The 26,266-nt window shown below is 30.8% G+C and overlaps 7 protein-coding genes and 1 long non-coding RNA gene across 8 annotated transcripts; 3 read left to right on the top strand and 5 right to left on the bottom strand.

The window, feature by feature from the left end:
• Positions 1-511: 511 nt before the first annotated feature.
• Positions 512-9,891, top strand: LOC113794257 (lipopolysaccharide-responsive and beige-like anchor protein). The gene is made up of 3 exons (XM_075824236.1): positions 512-872; positions 937-8,924; positions 8,990-9,891. The coding sequence occupies exons 1-3, from the start codon at positions 841-843 to the stop codon at positions 9,661-9,663; spliced, it is 8,694 nt and encodes a 2,897-aa protein (XP_075680351.1). The 5' UTR covers positions 512-840; the 3' UTR covers positions 9,664-9,891.
• Positions 9,892-10,282: 391 nt separating this feature from the next.
• On the top strand, positions 10,283-11,219 carry LOC113794228 (dynein light chain 1, cytoplasmic). Its single transcript, XM_027344331.2, has 2 exons — positions 10,283-10,443; positions 10,501-11,219. Exon 2 carries the CDS (start codon positions 10,530-10,532, stop codon positions 10,800-10,802), a length of 273 nt encoding a protein of 90 aa, XP_027200132.1. The 5' UTR covers positions 10,283-10,443; positions 10,501-10,529; the 3' UTR covers positions 10,803-11,219.
• Positions 10,969-14,635, bottom strand: LOC113794227 (GTP-binding protein 1-like). The gene is made up of 9 exons (XM_027344330.2): positions 14,272-14,635; positions 13,786-14,212; positions 13,472-13,728; positions 13,062-13,406; positions 12,826-13,008; positions 12,635-12,770; positions 12,393-12,573; positions 11,245-11,673; positions 10,969-11,185 (listed from the first exon to the last, which is right to left on the bottom strand). Exons 1-9 carry the CDS (start codon positions 14,368-14,370, stop codon positions 10,969-10,971), a joined length of 2,274 nt encoding a protein of 757 aa, XP_027200131.1. The 5' UTR covers positions 14,371-14,635.
• Positions 14,636-14,772: 137 nt separating this feature from the next.
• Positions 14,773-16,341, bottom strand: LOC113794287 (nuclear distribution protein nudE-like 1-A). Its single transcript, XM_027344395.2, has 2 exons — positions 16,203-16,341; positions 14,773-16,130 (listed from the first exon to the last, which is right to left on the bottom strand). The coding sequence occupies exons 1-2, from the start codon at positions 16,316-16,318 to the stop codon at positions 15,125-15,127; spliced, it is 1,122 nt and encodes a 373-aa protein (XP_027200196.2). The 5' UTR covers positions 16,319-16,341; the 3' UTR covers positions 14,773-15,124.
• A 119-nt stretch (positions 16,342-16,460) lies between these two features.
• PolG1 (DNA polymerase gamma, catalytic subunit tam) lies at positions 16,461-19,763 on the bottom strand. The gene is made up of 2 exons (XM_027344405.2): positions 16,631-19,763; positions 16,461-16,560 (listed from the first exon to the last, which is right to left on the bottom strand). The coding sequence occupies exon 1, from the start codon at positions 19,761-19,763 to the stop codon at positions 16,638-16,640; it is 3,126 nt and encodes a 1,041-aa protein (XP_027200206.2). The 3' UTR covers positions 16,461-16,560; positions 16,631-16,637.
• LOC142646118 (uncharacterized) lies at positions 17,899-20,792 on the top strand. The gene is made up of 4 exons (XR_012847111.1): positions 17,899-18,016; positions 18,150-18,237; positions 18,300-19,432; positions 19,509-20,792. It is a non-coding gene; the product is annotated as an uncharacterized LOC142646118 (long non-coding RNA).
• LOC113794304 (antizyme inhibitor 2-like) lies at positions 19,930-22,353 on the bottom strand. Its single transcript, XM_027344413.2, has 4 exons — positions 21,999-22,353; positions 21,447-21,932; positions 20,809-21,387; positions 19,930-20,749 (listed from the first exon to the last, which is right to left on the bottom strand). Exons 2-4 carry the CDS (start codon positions 21,699-21,701, stop codon positions 20,216-20,218), a joined length of 1,368 nt encoding a protein of 455 aa, XP_027200214.1. The 5' UTR covers positions 21,702-21,932; positions 21,999-22,353; the 3' UTR covers positions 19,930-20,215.
• Positions 22,354-23,818: 1,465 nt separating this feature from the next.
• On the bottom strand, positions 23,819-26,195 carry LOC113794302 (serine/threonine-protein kinase ICK). Its single transcript, XM_075824235.1, is given in 6 exon segments — positions 23,819-24,231; positions 24,297-24,398; positions 24,401-25,314; positions 25,379-25,500; positions 25,573-25,627; positions 25,703-26,195. Coding segments are annotated over 6 exon segments (1,431 nt in total). The 5' UTR covers positions 25,804-26,195; the 3' UTR covers positions 23,819-24,094.
• Between the last annotated feature and the right edge of the window lie 71 nt (positions 26,196-26,266).

Raw genomic sequence — 26,266 nt, 5'->3', positions numbered from 1 at the left:
CATTTTACCATTATCATTTTAACCAAAAAAATAAATAAAATGCATGGATTCGAATTCGAATAAAGTCTTTGGAGATTCGATTTGTTGTAGCAGTATTCCATTCAGGGATACACAATACGGATCTCATAATATAAGCCACGCAAACATAACAACGTAACAAACAAGAAGAGAGTAAAAAGGACTACGGAAGGAGTGGTCGCGCTTTGTTATGGTTTGGTTTGGTTTTTTGTCAACATTATTCACAATTTTTTTTGGATTTTTAATAACGCGGATACTGAACAATACAAAATCGGTAATAGTCACAATATTTGGTTACGTTGGGATTCGTATACGTATCGGATCGGATTCATTGGATTGTTAGTCGGTCGTTCGTGGTAGTAGCATTGAATAATATTAAGCCGGAAATAATTTTGTCAAAAAATTTTGTTGTTTGAATAATTGTGACCAATACGGTGATCAGACTGTTTACGTAATAATAATCATCATTATCATCATAATCTTTCTCCGTATACGGAATAAATATTTTCCATTTTTTTGTTTTGTTTTCTTTTTACACAATCATCATCATTGAAAATCTAATTTTAATGCAATTAAATCCAATGATCGGTATCCATGTGTACATATCAATTGATGAATGAATGACATGGATCATTTTCGATAATGATGACGATGATTATACTTTCTTCTTTTTTTTGATGGTCATCATTTAACAACAAAAACCAAAAAAATTTCCGTGTTTTGAAAAAAATATTTCTCCTAAAAAATTGATCCTTTTTGATTGTTTTTCAAATCGTTTTTTTTGTCTTGAAATAACCCTTCTTCTGTCAAACTATATTATGAATGAATGATTGTCAACAACAATTTTGCAAAAGGTAATTGAATTTTTACCGAATTTCATCATGTTCCAATAATAAATATTTTTCCCCAAAAAAACAGTGTTAACATGGAAGGAATCGATAATAATAATCATCAGATCCAAACGACAATTAATCAAATAATTGATAATGTCATCGATCAAATTATTATTGATGAGCAACAATCATCAAAATTGCAGCAACAACAAAATGGTCAATCATCATTAATCAATGATAAATGTTCTTATGATTCGAATTTCATCAATAATTCGAGCAATAGTGAAATTGAAAATCATAACAACAGTAGCAATAATGATAATTCTGAATCACCATCATCATTGATGATTAGTGATTCTGAATGTGAACCTAAACATTACCCTCATCATGTTATCGGTGATAATGGTGGTGGTGACAATATCGATGATAACGACGATGTCGATGTTGATGAAGAGGAAGCAGATGATGATGAAGAAGAAGATAATGTCGTCGACATGGTCACTGTTGATGGAAATGTAGAATCACAACAAAAACAGCAACAACAACAACAACAGAATCAAAAAAGAAAATTTTCCAATTCATTTTATACAGCTATGAACGAAGTTTTGAATGATCCAATCAGTTCGGATGAAGTAAAATTTGGTTTACTTTATACAAAAATTTTAGCCGTTTTATCAAATCATCAACAACATCCAAATAATAATAATCGATTAGATTCAATACCGGTTAATGAAATTAATTTCATAACAGATAATATTCTTAAATTGTTGATTACTGAAGATTTACAACGAATACGAAAACCAGAAACATTACGGATATTTTTCTGTGATTATTTGGAAATGTTACCATCAAAAGTTGTAGCGGAAATTCTTAGTGTTATTATTGCTGTATTGAAAAAATCATTACTTAATTTGGAATATTCAAAAGATCTACTGCTAATTGCTATAACGCAAACATTCAATCTTGATAATCTGATCAAACATTTTATTCGTGAAATTATCAACCTGCAAACAACATATAGTTGTAATGTAAAAGAATTATTAGCAATTTTGAAACTAAGTGAAGAAGATCCCCGGCTATTACATTATATCCGAGCGGCCAATCTACAACAACGTAATCGTCCTACAGCATTTTTTGCATTTCCTGGATCCAATGGTTCAGTATTAGCATTACCACCATTTCAAAAATGGCCACAACAAAATGGTTGGACATTTTTAACATGGTTTCGTATTGAATCCAATCAAATCAATTCACAGCCTTATTTATATTATTTTCGTACAAGTAAATCTGGTGTTGGTTATTCAGCACATTTTACCGGCAATTGCCTAGTGTTAACATCAATGAAAATTAAAGGAAAAGGATTTCAACATTGTATCCCTTATGAATTTCAATCACAAAAATGGTATCATTGTGCTATTACTTATCTAACAAAATGGCGTAGTGCTGAAATGAAAGTCTATGTCAATGGCCAATTGACAGCTAATACTGAAATGGCATGGCAAGTGCAAACAAACGATCATTTTGATAAATGTTTTATTGGTGGTACACCTGATTTGAATGATACTTATTTGTTTTCCGGCCAAATTGCATCGATTTATTTATTTAATGAAGCGCTGAATCCTAGCCAAATATGTTCGATTCATCGCTTGGGACCATCTTATATTGGTCAATTTAGACATTCCAATGAAAGTCAAATGGAGCTGCCCGCAGGTATCCGTCGTGTACTTTATGAAGAAAAATTAAGCTCTTCAATATTTTGCCTATATACACCGGTTGCTGTTGAAAGTGATACACTTTGTCTGCAATGTTTACCGAAAAATAATTGTTCATATTTTATATCATCACCACATGCTGCATTGATTGGACAGGCAAAATCCATTCAAACACATTCCATAAGTTCAACATTGCAATCAATTGGTGGTATTAGTGCTCTGCTTCCATTATTATATAAATTTGCACAAAAAAATGATTCCGATGCATGTTCAACGTTAATTGGTTTCACTTGTGATTTATTGGAATTTTCACCACAATGGTTCGGTAATGAAATGATACAATCACATGGTTTTGTTACAATTGCATCAATTCTGTCGAAAAATGCCCGGCTATTAATCAATAATGATACGCTGGATGTATTATTAAATCTAACAAAAACATTGATCAGTACATCAAATAATAATGATGTATTAATTTTGAAACAAATTTTGGATAATATTCTATTCAATGCATCACTTTGGATTTATGTTGATGCCAAAATCCAAATGAAACTTTATTGTTATCTTTCCAATGAATTTTTAAATGGAGCTTGTTCAACAACAAGTGGTAATCAGATGATTAATTCCAATACAAATCCGGCCCTACAACAATTGAATCAATCAAATCAATCGCAAATGCTTCTCAATGGTATAATATTCAATGAAGTTCGTCGTATATCAACCGTATTACAATTATTACATTCATTAAAATATTATTATTGGTTAATGGAGGAAAAATCGTATAATGTTAAAGCACAAGATTTCAAACAAAGACCTAACCAGGAAGAATTGGAAACAATTCGTTCATATATTTTATTATTCATTAAACAACTCATTATCAAAGGTAATGGTATACATTTGGATGAATTACAAGCAATATTGAATTATTTGGTTACCGTCAATCAAGATTTAAATATTATTGATGTCCTTCAAATGCTTCAATCATTAATGTGTGAACATCCTGCATCGCTGATTCCAGCATTCGATGCTAAACATGGTGTTCAAACCATTTTCAAATTGCTCAATTCCACCAATGAAGAGATAAGAATTCAAGCATTAAAACTTCTTGGTTATTTTCTTAGTCGTAGCACACCAAAACGTAAACAAGATGTTATGGGACCAAATAATTTATACATGTTACTTTGTGAACATCTGATACGTTTTACACCATTAACATTGAATACTTATAATGCTTTATTTGAAATATTAACTGAAACATCAATCGAATCAATACGGTTGACTAGTTCATCATGTAATTCAATGTTAAAAATTGAAAATTCAATGATTTTGAAAGTTATTGCAACATTATTGATCGAAGGCAAACAATCACAACAACAACAACAAGATTCGTCCGAAGATAGATCATCATGTGGTGGTGGTAATAATATTAAAGAAATTTTCATCAATGATTTATGGTCATTATTGATTAATAATCGTGAAAATCGTCGATTCGTTCTGCAAATGTCTGTATGGCAAAATTGGTTAATCAATTTAATTGATAATATAAAAAATGAATTGATTACAAATCAAATTCTAGCAATATTTCGTATATTACTTTATCATGCAATCAAATATGAATATGGTGGTTGGCGTGTTTGGATCGATACTTTGGCCATTATACATGCCAAAATATCATATGATGATTTTTGTGAACAATTTGGTAAAAGTTCACGATCCTCAACTTCAGCATCAACATCTTATTCAACAAATAATCATCCGTCCATTATAATGAAAAATATGATGATGATTAATAATAAAAATTTGGAAAATATTAAAGCATCATTACAGGTGTCTTCAAAAACTCATCCCATAATGAATGTTAATAATGATGCTGTTGATGATGATACCATTGTGTCTGATGGTCAACAAGATTCCAAAATTCAAGAAACAAATGCAACGGAAAATGTTAATCATAATGATGAATCGGATAATAATGAATCACATCCCGTTCCTGCAGCTGCTATTTGTACAATTAGTTCGATTGAAAATGAATCGTCGACAAATAATAATAATTTATCGTCAAACAACAAAGCCGAAGTTGTGGAAGAAGATAATGAAAATACTGATAATGATGAAAAACAACAAACTACTAGTGCACCATCTAATGATTCCGTTGATGTAGCACCATCAAGAAAATTTCGTAATACCGAAATTCCGAAACGACCTGATATTGTCGATAAAAATGATGAACAATCAACAATCGATTTGAATAAAATAAAAATATCAGCTACACCAGCATTTCGTATACCAGAATTTCGTTGGAGTAATTTACATCTGAAACTTTTGAATGATTTACTTTATTCAATTGAAATTGATTTACAAACATGGCGTAATCAAAGTGTTGAATTTAAATTAGATTCATCCGCATCATTGACAAAAACAACACAAATTGATCAAGTTTTACAAAATAATGATAATCAAATCTATATTGTCAATACAATACATTTAATATCACAACTTTGTGATAATGTTATTATTGCTTCGGGTGGTCTGCTTCCATTATTGGCATCAGCAACTGGCGGTGGTGGTGGTGGTGGGGGTAATGGTGGCAATGCAACCGGTATTAATCCATCAATCAGCAATGAAGGTTTTACACAATCACAGGCAAATTTCCTCCTCTATAAATTGGCCAATTTGATTGATGTTTTGTGTTTTGTTGCAACACATGTAAATTTCAATGAATTGGAAGCGGAAAAAAATATGGCTGCCGGTGGTATCCTACGACAATGTTTACGTATTGTTTGTACGATTGCTGTTAAAAATTGTCTACTTATTCAACGACATGAAAATTCTTTGACAAATTCTTCTGCTTCGGTTAATGATTCTTCTATTGATTTTGAATTAATATCACCAAATGAATATCTTTATAAAGGAATTAGTATTGTATCATCGGCTGAATTATTTAATGTTGATTTCAATCCGGCACATTCCGACCTGATTCATTGTAAAACAACCGATATGGATATTGATAATTTACATTATCATCTAATAACACCGATTAAAGATCCAAATTCATTGCTACAAGAAATGGATATTAATCGACTAAGAGCTTGTATTTATCGTGATGCTGATTCCGATCCACGTCAATCACAATTTCTAGCATTAGCTACATTATATTTTATATCAGTTCTTATGGTATCCAAATATCGTGATATTATTGAACCGAAAAATAATGTTGTTGGTGGTGGTGATAAATCGATCAACAATAAACAACAACGACAATCGAATGAAGTGGATATTCAAACAAATAATTCAAACAAAGAATCAGATCAACAAACATCGATTGAATCGATTGAAATAACCAAAACGACAAAAATTACCGAAAAATTAACCAATAAACTAGAACAAACATTATCATCAATATGTCCATTATTAAGGGAAATTATTTGTGATTTTTCATCATTTTTATCGAAAACTCTGCTTGGATCACATGGTCAAGAATTGATTACAAAAGAAACTATTCGTACATTCAAACGTCAAGATGCTAGTCCGGTCGAACTAGTGATGCTATTGTGTTCACAAGAATGGCAAAATACATTACAAAAAAATGCCGGACTAGCATTTATTGAATTAATCAATGAAGGCCGATTATTATCGCATGCAATGAAAGATCATATTGTACGAGTGGCAATGGAAGCGGAATTTATTCTAAATCGATTACGTGCCGATGATGTTTCCAAACATGATGCATTTACACAATCTTGTATTGAGACAAATAATTCCCGGTTACAAGAGGAAAATATTATAAATTCATTGATTATATCGGCAAAACGTCGTGATTGGATGATATTTACCAGGTTTAAAGAATCAATCAAACAAGAAGAACGGAAATATTTTAAATTAGATTCATGGGAAGATGATTGTCGAAGACGTCGTCGTTTTATTTATGATTCATTGGGTGAATTTATTAATTTGAAATTAAAATCAATCAATGTTGTTGCAAGTGGAATTGTACAACACGAAACGATCAATGAGAATCACCATGACCATCATAATGACCATGATAATGATACACATAAATCATTATCATCACCAATTGTACCACCACGATCTTTAATCACAAATTCGGCCATTGATGATGAAGATAATGATTCATACCTTTGGGATATGAATACTGATGATAATATTGGTGATACAGAAACATCGACAACATCAACATCAACAACAACTGTGGAATTTAGTAGTTCAGTCCTGTTCAGTGTTGAATGTTGTTTAATATGGGCAATCTATACTATAGAAGGAGTGCTGCAAATTACATCGAATGAAATTTTCTTTGAACCAAACAATAATAATGATATTGATTTGATTAAATTTCATAATCATCAAAATCACCAAAATGATAAACGTAAACAAACAAACGATTCATCATTTTGTTATGATTCATTTCGTGGCCTTTCGGGTATTGGACCAAAAGGTGTAAAAGAATTTAAAGATTGGGATTTGGTTGCATTACAATATTGTGACCTATTGACTTATAATTGTAAAGTATCATTTCCGGATATTCGTGCAATTTTTACTCGAAGATATCTGCTGCAACCAAATGCATTGGAAATATTTCTTGCACAACGTACATCAATAATGTTTGCATTTTCCGATTATGAAACTGTGAAAAAAGTTGTACGTTATTTACCGGCTGTTGGTGTTGGTGTTAAATATGGTATACCACAATCAAGACGTGGATCGCTAATGACACCCAAACAATTATTTGCATCATCAAATATGACACAACGTTGGCAAAAACGTGAAATATCTAATTTTGAATACCTGATGTTTTTGAATACAATCGCTGGTAGATCATATCAAGATCTAAATCAATATCCAATATTTCCATGGATTTTAACCAATTATGAAAGTAAAGATCTGGATCTTTCACAACCAACAAACTTTCGTGATCTTTCTAAACCTATCGGAGCTTTGAATTCTGAACGTAGAGAAGAATTTATTGAACGTTTTAATCAATGGGATAATAATCAGGTACCAGCATTTCATTATGGTACACATTATTCAACAGCTGCTTTTACCTTGAGTTGGTTGATACGGATTCAACCATTTTTTTCAATTTATTTATCAATTCAAGATGGCTTGTTGGAAGATCGTAGTCGTTTATTTACATCGATTCGTGATTCATGGGTATCATCTTTGATGGGTGGTCAACAAAATGTTAAAGAACTGATTCCGGAATTTTTTTTCCTACCCGAAATATTTCATCGAAATAATTTATTGAAAAATGTTAAATTACCACCTTGGGCTGATACACCGGAAAGTTTTATTCGTTTGCATCGAATGGCATTGGAATCCGATCTGGTTTCTTGTCAATTACATCAATGGATTGATTTGATTTTTGGTTATAAACAGCGTGGACCTGAAGCAGTTCGTGCTGTAAATGTTTTCTATTATCTAACCTATGAAGGTAATATTGATCTAACATCGATCGGAGATCAATCGATTAGAGAAGCTATTGAAACACAGATACGTCATTTTGGTCAAACACCATCACAATTAACAACAGATCCACATCCACCTAGATCCAGTGCTTTGCATGTATCACCATTAATGTTTACATCAAGTTTGGATGAATTATGTGCAAATCTTAAATTTCCATTCAATTCACCAATCGTACATGTTGCACCTTGTACTGGCAGTCTTCAATCAAATCAAACTTCAGTGATTGTAACAGTTAATCAACATCAACAATATTTCCTTCATAAATGGAATTCAAAAGATTCAACAAATCCATTGATAATGGATTCAAATCTTCAATCCAATAATAGTACAACGGCAAAACGTCAATTAATGGATACTAATGATCTTTGTTGTTCGAATCGTTGTAATTATGTTGTGACAATGGATGCAAAATATATCATTCTATGTCCATTCTATGATAATTCTTTCCGGGTTTATTCTACTGAAACTGGACGTATTACACAAATTGTTTATGGTCATAAAAGTGTTGTGACTTGTATTGCTCGCAGTGAATGTAATATTGTATCCGATTTTTATGTTTGCAGTGGTAGTCAAGATTGTTCGGTATTATTGTGGACATGGAATGCAAAATATTCACAAATCGAAGGAAATGGTTGTTTTCATTCATCAAATCCATTGCCTAAATTAACACTGTGTGGACATCAATCACCGATAACATCATTGCTGATTTCAGCAGAATTAGGAATAATTGTTAGTTCAAGTTTGAATAAAATTCTCATACATACAACAACACAAGGTGAATGCATTTCGGAAATTGATTTTCGTTATCGGCATTCGATTGGAACAAAAGATTTAAGTTATGGTGATATTAATGAAACTGATCTTAGGAAATTAGCAGGTAATGTTATCTATTTTATTATTGATATCTTGAATTTATTAATTAATTTTCTTTCAATCGGGCAGATGCAAACATCGAAGCCAGTATGTTGGGCAGAAAAGGATTCGAAAAATTAAAATCACCACAAAAAAATGATAATCAACTACAATCGAATGAAAATTTGGATGAGAATCATCAACAAAAATCGAACAATAAAATAAACAACAAAGAACAACAATCATTAATGGATGATAATGATTATATCATAACCAATTTGAATATATCACGCGAATTAGGCTTTATTATTGGTATTGCAAGTTCGGATCATAATAATAGTAGCCGAAAAAACAAATTATCCAAACGACAATCACAACAACAACAACATAAATCCTATCTATTTTCCTATAATCTGAAAGGTCTATTGATCAAATCAATGGAGATCCACAGTAATGCTGCAAAAGATAAAGATAATTGTATTCTACAAACAACGCGTGATGGTGAATATATTATCTTTACCGAGAATGGTAATACTATCAAAATATTACGTACATTTGATTTGATACCATTATATGCATTCAATACGGATTCATCATCCGCAACAACAACAATTAATGATCAACAATTACAGCCAACTGAAAAGATACGTTCATTAAGTTTGGTGGATTTTAAATATATTCTGGTTGGTATGGAAAATGGAAAACTATTGGTTTATAATATTGATTTTAATCGATGGAATCATGAATATAATAATCGTTTTTAATTTGAAACAATTAGTGCCTCCTAAATCATCATCACATCGACGATTTCTATTCATTCTCTTCGTTCTCTAGTCGTTGTCTCTTCCTTTGCAATTCATTTCAACAAACTAATGTATAATTTTACCTAAAAAAAGAACTGATTTCGGCTGCTATATTATACAAATATAACATCTTTTATTTTGTTTGTTTTCTTTCGAATAAAATAAATGTTGATTTGGCGTTCGATGAAATGTATTTGAAGCTTATTTAAGAATTAAACCGCAAATTTTTGATGATGACGATGATGGTTGATTTTGATTAGCAAACAAGTATTGTGAAACAGAAAAATCCATAAATGTAACAAGCATGCAAAAAAGGAAAATTTTTGAATTTTTTTGTTTTTTTAAATATTTTCGCGCATTCGCCCAGTGCATTTTATTGGTTGTTGTTTTAAAGCACATGCACACTGCAGAAAAATTGGTCAGTTTTTTGTTGTTGAACTAGCAGTTAATACGAAAGTTAGAAATAGTAGGGGCTCATTTTACTGAATTGCCAATGAAATGTAGGCGGAGTGAATAAATTTGATTGGTTCAATTCGAGTGTGAAAGAATGTGAAAGAACATTGCCGACAGCCAATCATAATCGGACAGTCAATGAATGAAGAAATTTTTTTTCATTTCAGGCTTATTTAATGTGTTTGTGTCTGTTTGTTAATTCGTTTTCGTTATTTCGGCTGTTTGAATTTCAATAACATTTTTTAAAATCGAGTATTAAATTTTCAACATTCATTTGCTGTAATAGAGGTTAAGTATTTTATATTGAAAAAAATTGATTTTAAATTAATGAATAAATCCAAATAGATTAACATTCCAATCGTTTAAAGAAAACAATGTCTGGAGATAAAAAAGCCGTGGTCAAAAATGCCGATATGAGCGAAGAAATGCAAGATGATGCAATCAATACAGCATTACAAGCATTGGATAAATACAACATCGAAAAAGATATTGCTGCCTATATCAAAAAAGAATTTGACAAAAAATACAATCCAACTTGGCATTGTATCGTTGGCCGTAATTTTGGCAGCTATGTAACTCATGAAACTAAGCATTTCGTTTATTTTTACCTGGGACAAGTGGCAATTTTATTATTCAAATCTGGCTGATCACAATCATTTATTTTTTCCCGCCATTTAAAAATAATCACATTCATTGATTGTATCCATAATTCACTCAGTATTGACACCATGTATCTACAATGTAATGAACTTGATTCATTATTTTCTTTTTCTTTCGTTTAAAGTTATTTGTTTTATTTAATGAAAAATGAGATTATAATGGCTTAAAACCGTAGTGAATGGATGTAATACCACTTAAAAAATTATCATAATCAACCAATATAAATCCATTCTTTTCAATCATTAATTTAAATGTTTGTTGGTCAGGAAATTTCCTAATACTTTCGACTAGATATTGATATGATTGCCAATCATTTAATAATATTTCACCCATCACTGGTATTATTTCAAATGAGTACCAATCGTAAATGCTAAAATGAATAAAGATGAATAATTTAGTTGAAATTGTTTCCATTACATGACTAAATACCTTTTCAGTAGAGGATTGTTTACTTGGCTAGAAAATTCTAAACATAAAAACATTCCACCAGGTTTAAGAACACGGAATGCTTCTTGTATGGCACGATCAACATTCACTACATTTCTTATACCGAACGATATTGTATATGCATCGAATGAATCCGAATCGAATGGTAAATTCATAGCATCACCAATCATCCATTGACAACGATCCGGATGAAAACCGAATTTTATGGCTCGTTGCTGACCAATTTTCAACATATTTTCACTAAAATCACAAACAATAACCGAACTTTCTCTATCATTTCTTTCGTTTGTATAGCGTAAAAATTCAAATGCAACATCACCAGTACCACCAGCAACATCCAACAATCGGGTACCCGGAATTGGATCTAATTTTTTAATCAATTCATTGCGCCAATAATGATGTATACCAAAGCTCATCGCATCGTTCATGAGATCATATTTTCCGGCAACATTATGAAATACATTGTAAACTAAATCGGGGGAAAAATTTATTGATTTGCGTCACAAAATGCGTTTAATGGTTGTCAAAACAAAAAAAACGCATACCTTTTTCGAATTTTTCTTCATCGGTGACTGGTTTAAAACCAAAATAATTGGTCGCATCATTATTTTGATTGGGCAAACTATCACTTTTACTATTACTATTATCGATAAACACCTGATCACGATTCGTTATTGATGATTGATGTTTGGCTCTTTTCAATATTGTTCGACAATTTAATAATGATGAAACATTTCGTGACAAATATGTTTTATTTTGAAAATAACATCTGGCAATCATCATCATTGAAAAAAAGTAATGATAAATTATGTGGAAAATCTAATAATAATATCCAAAATAGTAAGCAACAATTTTTTCAACAAAAAAAAGTTATATCACAACAACAATCAATAACATCAATGTGATGGATAACCTGGTCACAAATTTTATGGATGGTGAATGAATGAATCTTCTTTTTTTTTGAAATAAATAAACTTTTCGCAAAAAAAAATTTGTCATATTTATAACATTGATACAAAAGAAAAAATCAATTTAAATTAAATGAAATGTCATCAATTTGTTGATTCTATTGAGGATTTTGATGGCTTCTTTTCATTTTACAATATGGACGTGGTGCAGCACCGATCAACAATTTTGTAACCGTTCCGATTGCTTTCGTCCTTCCTTCACGAAATATTAATTTCATACCTAGATTAAGATATTCGGGATTTTTTATAAAACGAAAATGAACTTTTGCTTTATCACCGGTACGTAGGCAATCTTGACTCATTGATAAAATTTGAGCTGTCTGTCGAATACTGCCACAATGAACTTGATTGGATAAAAGTGAAAATGAAAAAATCAAAAACAATTCAACATGCAATGTATTTACCCATAGCTTGATATCGAGCACTAATTGTGGTCGGATGATGAAGTACCAATATTTCACCTTCAAATTCCCAATATGATTTTGGATTGAGCAATGGTGAAAGCATAACCATACCCTTACGAATTTCATTTTTTCTTATCTGTCCAAAACAAATAAAATTCCAGCTCATAATTTGAAAAACAATGGAAATTTACCTTTTTCAATGCAAATGATGCTGTTTGACCGCTTCGAACTTCTTTAACTGGTAAACGTTTTCGGTGGATTGATTTGATTGCAACCGGTATGAAATTTCCAAGCGAATCCGGTCCAAGCAGCAAAGTATCATTAGTATGGATAATACCTTTAAGCGATATTCCCGAAACAACTGTACCAACACCCTGAAACAAGATTTTGCAGTTAACATCTACTGAACGAAAAACAATCAACATACCGGCACTGTGTATACTTCATCAATTTGAAATTCAGCTAAACAATTATCATGATTCGGTGCTCTTGAATTGAGAAGATTTAGAAATTTTTTCAAAAAATGTAGATTAGTTCCTTCAACATTGGATACTTGGAAGATGGGACATAAACGTTCGGAAACAAAATTCGTTGCTGAAATAACAACATCTTCATCACTTTCAACAATAATTGGAATTTTTCGACAACCAGGTGATTTGAGAACTTTTTTCAAACATGATAGTGTGTTTTGCAGAATATTTCCAGGACACATATCGATTTTGGTTATGACAACAAATACCGGTATATTCAAGGCTAATGTGACGCCCAAATGCTTTTAAAATGAAAAAAATATTTATAATTTTTAAAAATATTAATCATTTCTATAAAGATTCGAACCTCTTTGGTCATTCCAACAATACCGGCATTTGCACCAATCATCAACAATGTATAATCAGGTGAATGACCAGTCATGCCGAAAATTGTTGTTTTCAAATATTTTTCATGTCCAGCTAAATCGATAAATGTTATCACTTTGGATGATTCTTCACAAATTTTTGACCATTGTTGACTATTACCATGTGTGGATGGTTTATTGACAACATTACCCGAACTATCGAATCCAAGTATATCATTACCAATCGATGATGTACGACCTAATCAGAATTGGATTGATAGATTAATCCATCAAAGCGAAACTCGACGAATTTTACCTGTTTCTAATTCATGTTTATGTCGAAACAATCGTTGTCGCGCCAGACCTCGACCATTATCCAATTCACAATGAGTCAATACACCTAACAATGTACTTTTACCGGAATCAACATTACCAACAACAGCGACACGAATTTCATGAAAATCATCCAATTGTGATCGTCTACGTATTAAACATTCATCAACAAAATAATTGGATGAATTCAATTGTTTTCGACATAAATGTATTAGATTGGCACCAATTGTCGTTGCTAATTCATTCAATTGCTTTAAACATTGATCCAATTCCACCGGAGTTAATCCTATTTTTTCATTTGTTTCAAAATAACCAATTTTTATTGAAAATTCGGATTGTTTGGTCAGTTTGGTTTCCAGATGATCGGTAAATTTTTCAATCCATTCTGGTTCTAATTTGAGTAATGCATCCTTTTTCAATCAAAAAATGAATGGATTGTGAAAAAACAAATCAAATGGAATAAATTTACCTTTTGTCCAAGTAATTCTTTGATGGTTAAATCTAATTTCAATGAATGTGAATTATTCACATTCACATTATCATTAACAGTATTATTAATATGATTCATTCTTGTGATTCAATTCAATTTGTAATGTCAAGATTAGATGACGATATGACGACGACGATAAAAGGAGTTTTTAAATTAATGATGCAATTAGTTGTCATTATTATTGTCGACAATCATTGCTATGTAATGCGACAAGTTTTATCGATTTTTATTTAAAATCAATCAAAAAATAAGAATTTTATCCAAATTTCCAAAGTGATGATAATGTTGATCTAAGAAAGCTGACACGCAAAACATTCTCACATGAGAAAAGAGAGAAAGACAGACAGAGAGAAACAACATAGCCAACACTATTTGCAAAAAAAAATACCATTCTTTTTTTTTGGTGAATTTTTTTTGCATCACTGCCAACATCACCTTTTCGATTCATAAACAACGTTATCGAATGAAACTTTGTTGAAATTATTATAAATAAAATTTATTAATCATTATCAAATTATCAAATTCAAATAAATCAATTTTTATAAGACAGATATCTAATGATGTTGATGTTTCCAATGGTTATGTACAGCCGATTTTTGTTGTTGTTTTTTTTTGTATAAAAAATGTAATTTTTTTGTTTGTTGAAAATCAAATCAATTGTTTTCAGTGCAAGCTATTTTGAAAGAGGAAAAAAAGATGAAATTAAATTATATAAATAAATTAGAAATCAAAAACAAATTAGAGAAATTCTAAACAGAATAAATATTTAAGAATTTTTATCTATTTAGTAAAACGATCGAATTGATTGATTGATTTTGATAGTCATCATCATTTAAGCATTTGCATTGATATTTTTCAATGTTGTTGTCGTCGTTGTTTGTCCGTGATGATTATGATGATCATTGTTATTAATATTTTTATTATCTGTAGCACCATTTGTTGTAATGATGTTTGTTGTTTTCATCAGACCGGTACTGTTGGCCGATGTTGGACTATTGATGGGCATTATATTTCTACATGATGCCAATTTCGATTCTAAAGCTCCAACTTTTCTTAATAAATCACTAACAATATTCAATGCAGAAATTCTTGATGAAGCTGATAACAATGGTATCTGATTTGATGTTGGCGTTTTCAGTGCATTATTATTGTTGTTGTTGTTTTGATGAATCACAGTGCCATTTGTTGCTGATGATATTTTACAATTTTTATTATTCATATCATTCGAAATGATTGTCGTGGATTGAATAGTGGCGGTTGCAGGTGATAATGGTGATGATATTGTTGCACGACGATTCGATGATGTTTCATGTTCAGGTGTCGTCGTTGATGAAATATTCTTATTAGATTTATTCGGATTTTTTACATTTTGTTGTATCATCAATTCTAAACGTAGATCACGTGCTTCATCTTTAAGCCTTTGTATCACTACTTGTAATTGTTCTTTTTCACCGATTTCACTCTCCAATAATTCATTTCGTTCAATTTGTTCATTCAATTTTGCATCAAAATCGGATAATGTTGCATCAAGATGACGTTTAGCACGCTCAAGATCATCATTAGATTGTTCTAATTCTCTTATATGCGTTGTTAACTGTTCATTAATCGATGTTACTTCAGCCAATTTTTCTTGCAATAAAATTGTCTGTTCATTACTTTCGATTGTTGTTTTTTCCAATTTATTACGCAATAAATCATTTTCATTCACTAGACGAGAATTTCCCTGTTCAAGCTCTTTAATTCGTCGTTCATAATGTGATAATTGGGTTTCCAATTCATTCTCCAATTCACGACTACTAAATTGATATTCTTCGAATTCTGCTTGTAATTCTTCATATCTTTTTTCATTGATGAACAAAAAATTTAACAAAATTATATTTTTACATCGAAATTATCAATGTCGATCAAACCTTTTTTTGTAGTAAAAAACTTTTGTATCAGGTGCATCCGAATCATCATCAATATTTTGATTATTATCATAAAACGATTCTGTATCAATATCACCACCACCACCAATATGAGCCATATTAATATGGATAGGCGATCCACGAATTTATTAATTAATTTTTTTACAAAAAATAATTTATTGACTATTTTTGGGAATCTCTTCAACGAAAAAGAAAATTCGATGTGATATTTGTTGTGGCAGATAAACACACACAAACAAACAAACAAATCGAACGAAGAACGAGTTACATGTCCCACACACAATTGGCGTTAACCTACTAAAAACACAAACAAAAATAAAACGCATGCGCTAATCGAATTCTATTTAAATTGGAATTCGAATTGATTTTTAATATTTGAATCACAGATATTCATAATGGATAATTATTACATTTTTGTTAATTGACTATTTTTTCTTCAGTTTTGATACGTTGATCATCATTACTATCATCATCATCAAACATTCGATTGAATGATTGATCATTTTGAAGTAAATCTAATAGTTCATAAACATTAATAGATATTCCCGAAGCAATTCCATATCCTTTTGATAGACCCAATGAATTTGATGGTGTTTTACAATCATCTTTTGAATCTTTACGCAGACATTTATCAATCTCGATGGATGAAAAAAATGCCACCGACTCAGGTAAATCATTTAGATTCAATGTGGATGTAAAATATGATCGTGTTAAAAGATTAGCAAATTGTAGTGCTAATGCTGCACGAAATCTATGTTCGTCATTGATTATGTAACGAATTTCATCATGAATACTAATGGAAAATCGGCCATGAATTTGAAATGATTGCATTAACCATTTCATTGCGATCAATATGATATGAAGAAAATCTACTGCTGAACTTTGTACAGCCCAATTAACACGACTAGTCATATAATCATGACCAACTGCCATCGGTTCTAATGCACGACTAATTCGACATTGTAAAAATGGTGTTGCCGGTTCCTGTGATGTGGCAATTTTTTCCAATTTATTGAACATTGATGATTCAGTACCACCATACCATTCACGAATCCATTGAACATTATCACCGTCATTGGCTTGTATAAAAGTTTTTTTTCTTTGACCTTTAGTTTGATGAAAAATTTTTTTCGCTTTCATTTTAGCTTCTTGTTCGGAAAGCGCTGGATTTGATTGTTTTAAAAATCTTGCAGCAAATTCCATTCCTGAACCATAAATACGTGCATAATTCAAAACTTTTGCCTCATCACGACGGATATTGATGGTAGCAGCAGTAACACTATGCATATCTGTTGATCGACTACGTTCACCTTTCAATGTCATCCAACTTAAACCGGTTGAACCTTGTATACCACAATAATTTGAATCACCAAGTAACGATGCAATCCATAATTCTTGTGAATCAACATCAGCACCAACATATGAGTAGCCTGTTGGACATTGAATAATTCCTTTCAATTCACTTCCTAAACGTTCTGGATAGGAATTACTTGCTGTAAGCCATGTTGGTTCTACAGCTCTTCTTGTAACGGTACCACAAACAACCACTCTTGGCAGAATAGAACCATCACCATTATTTGGGTCATATGGTATGACTAATTGTGAAAGAATTCGCTTGGATGAATTTACCCAATAAGAAATTTTATTTTGATGTGCCACCAAATCATTGCTTACAGTATTCATTGCAGATTTTAATGTACCATCGGAAATTTTTTTAATAAAATCTTTCGATAATGGATTTCCAACACGTTTATTTGGTCCATCTTTATGTGGTAGTTTAAAAAATAAACAACCAGGTATTTGAACTTCTTTAATACATTTTTCCATATCTAAATTTTCCAAATGATTGTTATTATGCAAAAATTTTTTCATTGTTTCAAATGGCGGAAAATTGATCGAATCTTCTTGTTGATCATATAATGGAACAAGATGGCCCCAGCCATATGTTTGATCAAAATATAATGGATAATCCATCCACATTAGCTTAAGAATTTTCGGTATGGTGCGTAATTTAGTGGTAATATTGAATTGATCAAAATCGAAAATATTATTAAAATCTAATTGATCAATTTTATTAAGATATCGGCTATTTTCACATAATTCAACAAACCATTGTGGATATCCTGGTAAAATTGGTTGCATTTTTTTCAAATATTTTTTCGTTTCGATTAATTCTTTTATGAATGAATTTGTATCATCTTTAAATTTTGTATCATCATATTGAATCTCTTTCATTGCTTTTTTATAACCAATGTTACGTGTGGTCCAATTAAGATCCCATAACCATGGATCTTTTCGATATTGATCATTCGATAATGATTGACAAGATTCACATGCAATTTCTTTTAATGTTTCATTAATTTCATTTTTATATTGATTATAGATTGATTGTGATTCATCTAGATAACGTTTCCATGTATGTTGATTTACAGGTAAATACATCACAGACATTTCTAACATTCCAGCTAATGTTATAGGTGATGGAAATCTTTCCCGAAATTGTGGAAATAATGATTTCAATATCTGTAATGTAACCGAAACATCATTAGCACAATAATCAGTCAGATGGGAAAAATTTTCGAAAACATCTGCCATGGTTCCTTTAATGAAAACATTACGTGGATCTTTTGAAACGCCCGATTTGGATTGACAATACAATTTATAAACATCATTCAAATTATTCAACGATGAAATGGCTTGCCATGGATTATCACCACCATTACGAATGGTAAACATTTTTTGTTCTTGATTTAAACCTGAAACACAAATATGTAAACTCATTGTATCCAAAAATCTTGTTTGATCTAAATCGATTTGATATTGCTCACGAATATAAGAACGATCAAAACTAACATTATGACCAACGATTAATCGTTCTTGATTTTTGAATTGACCCATCGGAATCAAATCATCCATAGTAACTTGACGATTACTAAGATTGAAATCATCATTAATTTGATCTTGATGACTTTGGCTGATTAATGCATCACTACACCATGAATACCATGCATTGGGTGATAGTGCTACAGCCAGCGTTGGACGATTATAATTATTTTTATCTAAACTTACTTCAACATCGAATACTAATGAATCTTCTAATGGATATTCAACTGGTTCAGATTTGTATCGATTGTCGTTATCAATTAATTCATAACGTGTCCAACCTTGATTGAATAGCCATTTTTTCGGTCGATTTTCAAGTAAATTATCCGGTATTTGCAATAATTTTTCAATATTTTTCAAATATGGTCTACTATAATGTTGACCTAAATTATTCATATGTGTTAGAACATCGTTGTCGATTAACTCAGGAAGATATCGGATCAATTCTTTCCAAGGATTTCTGGTTTCAATAGACGACGATGCAGTGGAAATATTGTCGATTTTAAATTCAATATTTTGAATAGATTTTTTCAATTGATCAATTATCACATTTCTTCGATTATCATTTATTTGTACAGGGAATTTTTTAGCAAATAATTTTCGATGTAAAAATTCTGGAATCATTTGTATTCCCAATTGATTGATTCGGAAATTTTTCATTTTTCATTAATAAAATGGTTTTAAAAAATTTCAAAATGATTTCTCTGTTTTCAAAACAAACACGCATGAAGGATTCGAATCATTCGAATGCCTGAATTATACGAGGAGTGATGAATCGAACACCTTCATCGTACAAACAATTTTCACGGACCAAAAAAAAAAATCGAACGTTTTTGAAAAAAAAGTTTATTATTTATGCATTTAGATAAAAATTCAATAAAATAATCATTGTCAATTGTTGTTATCTCTTGCTTGAAATAATAATGTTCCAAAAAGTCGAAATTGGAAATAATTTTTAAAGTGTCATTACAACAAAAATCATTAAAATAAATGGTAAAAAGTATAATTAAAAAAATGGCTGTATGCAATAGATATTGATTGTGGTGGTGGTGGTGGACCATTGGTTGTCGTTTAAAAAAATATCCGTCATCATTATCAGCCATTATTGCTAATCAATGAACTTTAATCAAATTATCTGATTGATTTTTTTCATCGAAATAGAATGTTTCAAATAATGAATCATCTTCTTCGATAAATTCGTCCGATTCTTCAATGATACGATAAATTTTCGACCAATTTCGTAATGTTTTCAACATTCCTAATGTATAGCCAGTCACATAATATTTCAATGATGGCATTTTAAAGCCATTAAAATTTGTACCAGCAGCCAATGTATAGGCACCCATTTCACGCCAAACAAGCCATTCACCAACTTCCATTTGGGGAAAAATTATATCACGATTAATACAATCCATACTGTCACATGTTGGACCCCAAATTGTTGACAGACTATATTCTCGTCCTTCAATTGTTTCATTTTTGGTTGGAAATGGATTGGGATAAACTTGAACATGATCAAAAATGATGCAATTAAATGATCCATATACACCATCATTGATGTAGTACATATTGTTCGCATTTCCTTCATCATCTCGAACCGAACGTTTTGCAATAATATTTGTTACAAGTGTAAAAGCTGATGCAACCTATTCAATAACCAAGTAATTAATTCAATGTTATTTTAATATTTTTTAAAAAATCTTACATAATATCTTCCAGGTTCGGCAATGATTTTCACCTTGGATTTCATTCCTTGGCTATCGAATTCTGGAAAATAAATATCCAATGATTCATTGATAACTTTCACATAATCATCGAATGCAATTGGGGCATTCGATGTGCCAGGAAATCCACCACCGATATCCAATAATGTCATCGAGAATCCCAATTTTTCACCCAAATCAAAAACATATTTCGCATTCGAAATAGCTTGTTGATATGATCCGGCATCTTCACAACCACTACCAACATGAAAACTACAGCCAACAATATCAATTGACAATTTTTTTGCCAATTGTAAAAGCTTTGGCACCTGATCTAAATCGGCACCAAATTTTGCACTAAAACGACAAACCGAATGACTATCATCGACTTTGATTCGGATGACCATTTTAGCATTTGGATGAAGTTGTCGTACTTTGTACAATTCATGTTCATTATCAAATGTCATCAAATCCACACCCATTGATGATGCATGACTAATGAATGATTTTGTTTTGCATGGATTAGCATAGATAATGTCATCCGGGTGAACACCAAGATCCAAAATTGTATCGATTTCATTCTGAAAAGCAATGGAACAGAGGCCATTAGTTTATTCAAAACGAATAAAAATCAAATTACCTTTGATGCGCAATCGAATCCGGCACCAACCGAAGACAATACTTCGAGAACAATAGGTGCGGCATTACACTTGACAGCATAGAATGGCCGTACTCTTGGTAATTTCATCAGCCAATTTTTATGTTTACGTAGTATATCATTAACATCACAAACATAGAATGCATCTTCATTTTTACGTTTCATAATCGTTTCGCCGATAATATCATCGACTGAAGGATTTTGATCGAAAAGTTTTTCCAAAACTGTAATCTTCATTTTTTTAGTTTTTTTCAATGTGAGAGATAGAACGATCAGTTAGATAAATGTCCAAATAAATAGATCCGATTGATTCTAATTCCGATTCCAAAAAGAAAAATCCAAAAATTACAAGTCACAATAATGGTTATACCACTATTATCAAATTTTCCAAGGTGGGTCTCCTTCGCAATTTTTTGCTTCGAACACGTAACAGTTCACCAAAACTTCGGGACTAATGTGATAAAGCCCCTGTTTTTTTCAATATAAAAAATGAATCAATTTTTTATAATTAATTTCATCATCATTATCAATTACCTGAAGAGTAGCTGCCCACCCGAAAATTTTCGAAAGTAAATTTAACGACGGAATTGTGAAAATTTTTAAGCTTTTTGAAAAAATGAAAAATATTTATATCAATCTCCGTTCTTCATAAGAGCGATGTTTTTCTAAGGACAAGATTCGATGATGATGAATTGTAGTTGGCTAAGATTCAGTATTTTGCTGAGCAGAAAAAACCACGACGACAATGATGATGAGTGCCTTGAAAGGAAAATGTATTTGATTTCCGAAGAAATGTTGAAACGAATGATTTGGAATTGAAAATGTGCGTCGCTTTTTATATTGGTAACACCGAAATTATTTCCTTCACTTCAACGCACTTCAACCAACCAACACACAAATAAAGGATAAATGTTGAGTGCGAATGTATATGTAATATGTATAATGTCAAAATTGAATGATAAAATATCACATTTCAAATGAAAATTAAAGTGGTGGTGGTATAATCTGGTAAAATCTATCTCTATATAACATGCATTTGTTATATAGACGTATGACGTTATTTCTCTTTTTCTCGCTGGTTGCAATGGTAATGCTAATGCTAATGTGATGATAATGATCATCGATCAAAGTCTTGATCAAAATTGATTATAATAATGATGATAATGTTCATTCTATTGTCGCATGGCGGCTACCAAAATCCGAATATCTTCAATTCGATGCAATTACAATGAAATGAAATGTGAGGGAAATGTAAAATCAATCAAAAATCTTTTTTCTTGTCATATCATCATAGTGATGATTAACAAAATTGAACTTGGTATATTTGGTTTGTAATCGCAAAACGGCGACAACAAAAAAAAATCCGTTGATGGGCGCGTGCTCTATATTATTGTAATATGAATATTCAGATTTTTTAAAATGGTAGGAATTGACTTCGAACCTTATTGATTATTTTTTGTTTTAAACTTGTTACTTCTTGTTTGTTAATTGTTGTAATGTAAGCAAGCATAAATCATGAGATTTTTTGTTTTGTTTTATTGAGCTTTGGCTATTTTGTAATTATAACATTTTTTGCTTCCAAAAATTATCATCATGTGGTAAAAAATTCTCGCATTTAATTTTTTTTTTTTTTTTTTTGAATATTTTTGAATAATAACCGGATTTATTCCGGCCAAAATCGGCGAAATTCGGTTTTTTCCAAAGGCCAAATCAATGTGGAAGTCAAATGATATGATGATGATAAGGAAAAAACCAAACAACACAGCCTTACAGTGGTGATTCATCTAAGTCAAGTGGATCCTCGTATACGATTTTCTTCAAAAAAAGAGAGAAGAATAATCCATCTATAGGTCCGGCCGCTTTTGTCCAGTTTAATCCAGTTTATAATTTTTTATAGCCTATAACTTGTGCTTGGCTCTGTTTGTAGCCTATAGCCTTCTTTACTATTTCTACATCCAATGATGATGATGTCAATGATTTTTTTCTTTAGAGCAAAGACTTTGCTACTTGAGCAACAATTTTTTCTATACTTTGTAATGAACGGGCGGATGGATGTACGGACAAAATCGATCGATCGCGATTGATTGATCTTTGAATTTGTTTCAATTCCATGGTCCAATATTTGAGCATTGAAAAAAGACTTTGATTTCAACAATAATCATCAATGCAGAGTCATACGATGCATTTAACTTTTTTTCAAAAAAAAACCTTAGACAAAATGTCAAATACTCGATTATGATGACGAAATGAAAAACCTTTGGACAAATTCAAATTGAATACAATATTATAATATGGGTTTTTTGTTTTCATAAATATTAATAACGACATTTCTTTTATTTTATTTATTGACGATAATAATATTTAGTGAGAGAAATATTCAAATCTTATGATGATATTTTTTTTGTTTCTTCTTCTTAGACTTTGACAATTTCAATGTGAAAAAAATTGAAATTGAAATCGAATGAAAAAGAGAATTTGTAATTTGCTCATCTGGGTCTAGAGTCCAGAGAAAAAAACCAATCCAACCAAAAAACTATATCCGGCTCCGAGCAATGTTCAATGTTACCATCATAGGTATCTACAATGGGAAAATTATAATCAAATGAATCGATTGTTATTTGTCTTTGGGTTTAAACATACTTTGCTGACCAATCAGTTTTACCATAATGTGATGATGCATATAATTTCCTCTGTCCATTACTTATGGCCGATTTATTTGATGTTATTGAATTTTTGCGATAATTTCCAAATATTGTTGGTTGTTGATCTCCTATTTTATCAAGTAAATTAAGGAAACGAATAAAGATTTAAATAACAATTGAATAAAAATACCCGAATTTTTATGATTAATAATAGTTGAATTTTTTTTGGCTGTATTCTGTCCGGCAATATATCTTGAGCTTGAAAGATATTGATCTTTCATTGAAAATTTTGATTGTTCGTATTCAACGAATTATTTTGATCAGAATTTTTTCCAATCAATGTTGATTGATTATGATGATTATGATTGCCAATTTGCATTTGTAATTGTTGTATACTATGATTATCAATATCATTTGTTGTGGATGATGGTTCACTTAAATAACTTGGTACAGTTTTAATTAATAAATTATTGGTTAATGATTTATTATAAGCTGATGTTGTTGTATTATTTGAATTAGATATGGATAAAATTTTCTTATTATATTCCGATTGTGTTGGTGCTGTTTTCGAAACACCACTTTTAATGTTTTTATCCGTTTGATTATGTGGCGAATAATTTGTTGCATTTTGAAAATAACTAAATTTTAATGCTTGTGATGCTGTTGGTCGTTTTTGTGGATTCCATTGCAAGGTACTTTTTAAAAATTGTAAACCTTCCGATGATATTTGTCCAACAACAATTGTTTCAATTGGTATTGAGGAAAATTGTGGAAAACGAAAATTCATTTGATTAGCCAGAAGATATGCTTCAGACCAATCGGATTTATCAGGTGTACCCAGAACAGATGTGACACGAAAAATTTGATCAATTTCACTTCGTCCTGGAAACAGTGGCTGTAAGGTATATAATTCAGCCATTATACAACCAACAGCCCATATATCAATGGGTGAATTATATGCAGTTGAACGAAGTAGTACTTCAGGTGCACGATACCAACGTGTTGATACATAATCTGTATATGGTGGCCGAGATCGTATTTCACGCGCCAGACCAAAATCGGCTATTTTTATTAATTCTGGTCCCATACAAAGCAGATTTTCCGGTTTAATATCACGATGAAAAAATCCATGTTTATGCATAAATGATAAACCTTGCAGTATTTGATATAAAATATTACAATTGATCTTTTCCGCAAATGGTTTTTCACTAATATTGAATAAATTAATGAATTTTTCAACAACAAAAAAACATTCAAATAAAATAAAATTACCGATCTTTAATCAATTGATAAAGATTTTCTTTCATATATTCAAATACAAAATATAATGTATTATCTTCCCGTATAACTTCTTTTAATTTTATAAGATTTGGATGGCTAAGTTTTTGTAGAGACTTTCGGAAAAAAAGCAAGAATTTTTTGTTGAAAAATCATAATTTTTTTCTTGTTTTGTTTCTTTTAAATACCTTTACTTCACGAAGATTCATACATTCTTCCCAGGAAAAATATTTACGTTTCATTCTTTCGTACAATTACATGGGCAAAAAAAATGTTTAATTCACATTTTTTAATCTTTTGGAATTCAATTTTGCTTACTTTTTAATAGCAACCCTTTCGCCTGTATCGATTTTTTGTCCCAAAAATACTGAACCATAAGTTCCATCACCTAATTGACTTAATGTTACATAACGGTTCATTTTATTTCTTCAATAATAATGGTCACTTTATTTTTAAAAATTTTTATTCAAAATAAATATTTTCAAAACAAACAAATTAATGAATGAACAAAAACAAAAATAAAATTATTATTTTAATAAAGAATCACTAAAATTGTTGAGAAAAAAAATGTCATTGTCAAAATGATATGCTGATGATGATAATGATGATACAGTAAGTAGTTTATCAAAGAATTTCGGAGGACCACCACCACCACCACCAATAACAAACGAAATTATTCAGTTTGTACAGGTAATATGCATGGATGATTGAAAGTGAAAAAAAAACAACAAAGTCGATTTGTAGTAACAACAACAATGATTCTTGTTTCCAAAGTGATATGAATATATTTTGGAACCAAAACACTAATCGAAAGCAAGGTTGGTCGGTTTTTTGTTACGGGAGAATACCTATAATCTGGAAAAATCATGCGTGAATTTTTGG

This window comes from Dermatophagoides pteronyssinus, unplaced genomic scaffold, assembly GCF_027571235.1.
Source record: "Dermatophagoides pteronyssinus isolate colony J.1.1.1.1 unplaced genomic scaffold, Derpt_VIB-CSIC_2022.12 sq0057, whole genome shotgun sequence".
NCBI classification, from domain to species: Eukaryota; Metazoa; Arthropoda; class Arachnida; order Sarcoptiformes; family Pyroglyphidae; genus Dermatophagoides; species Dermatophagoides pteronyssinus.
Note: the sequence above shows the minus strand (reverse complement) of the source record. Positions and strands in the feature narration are given on the sequence as shown.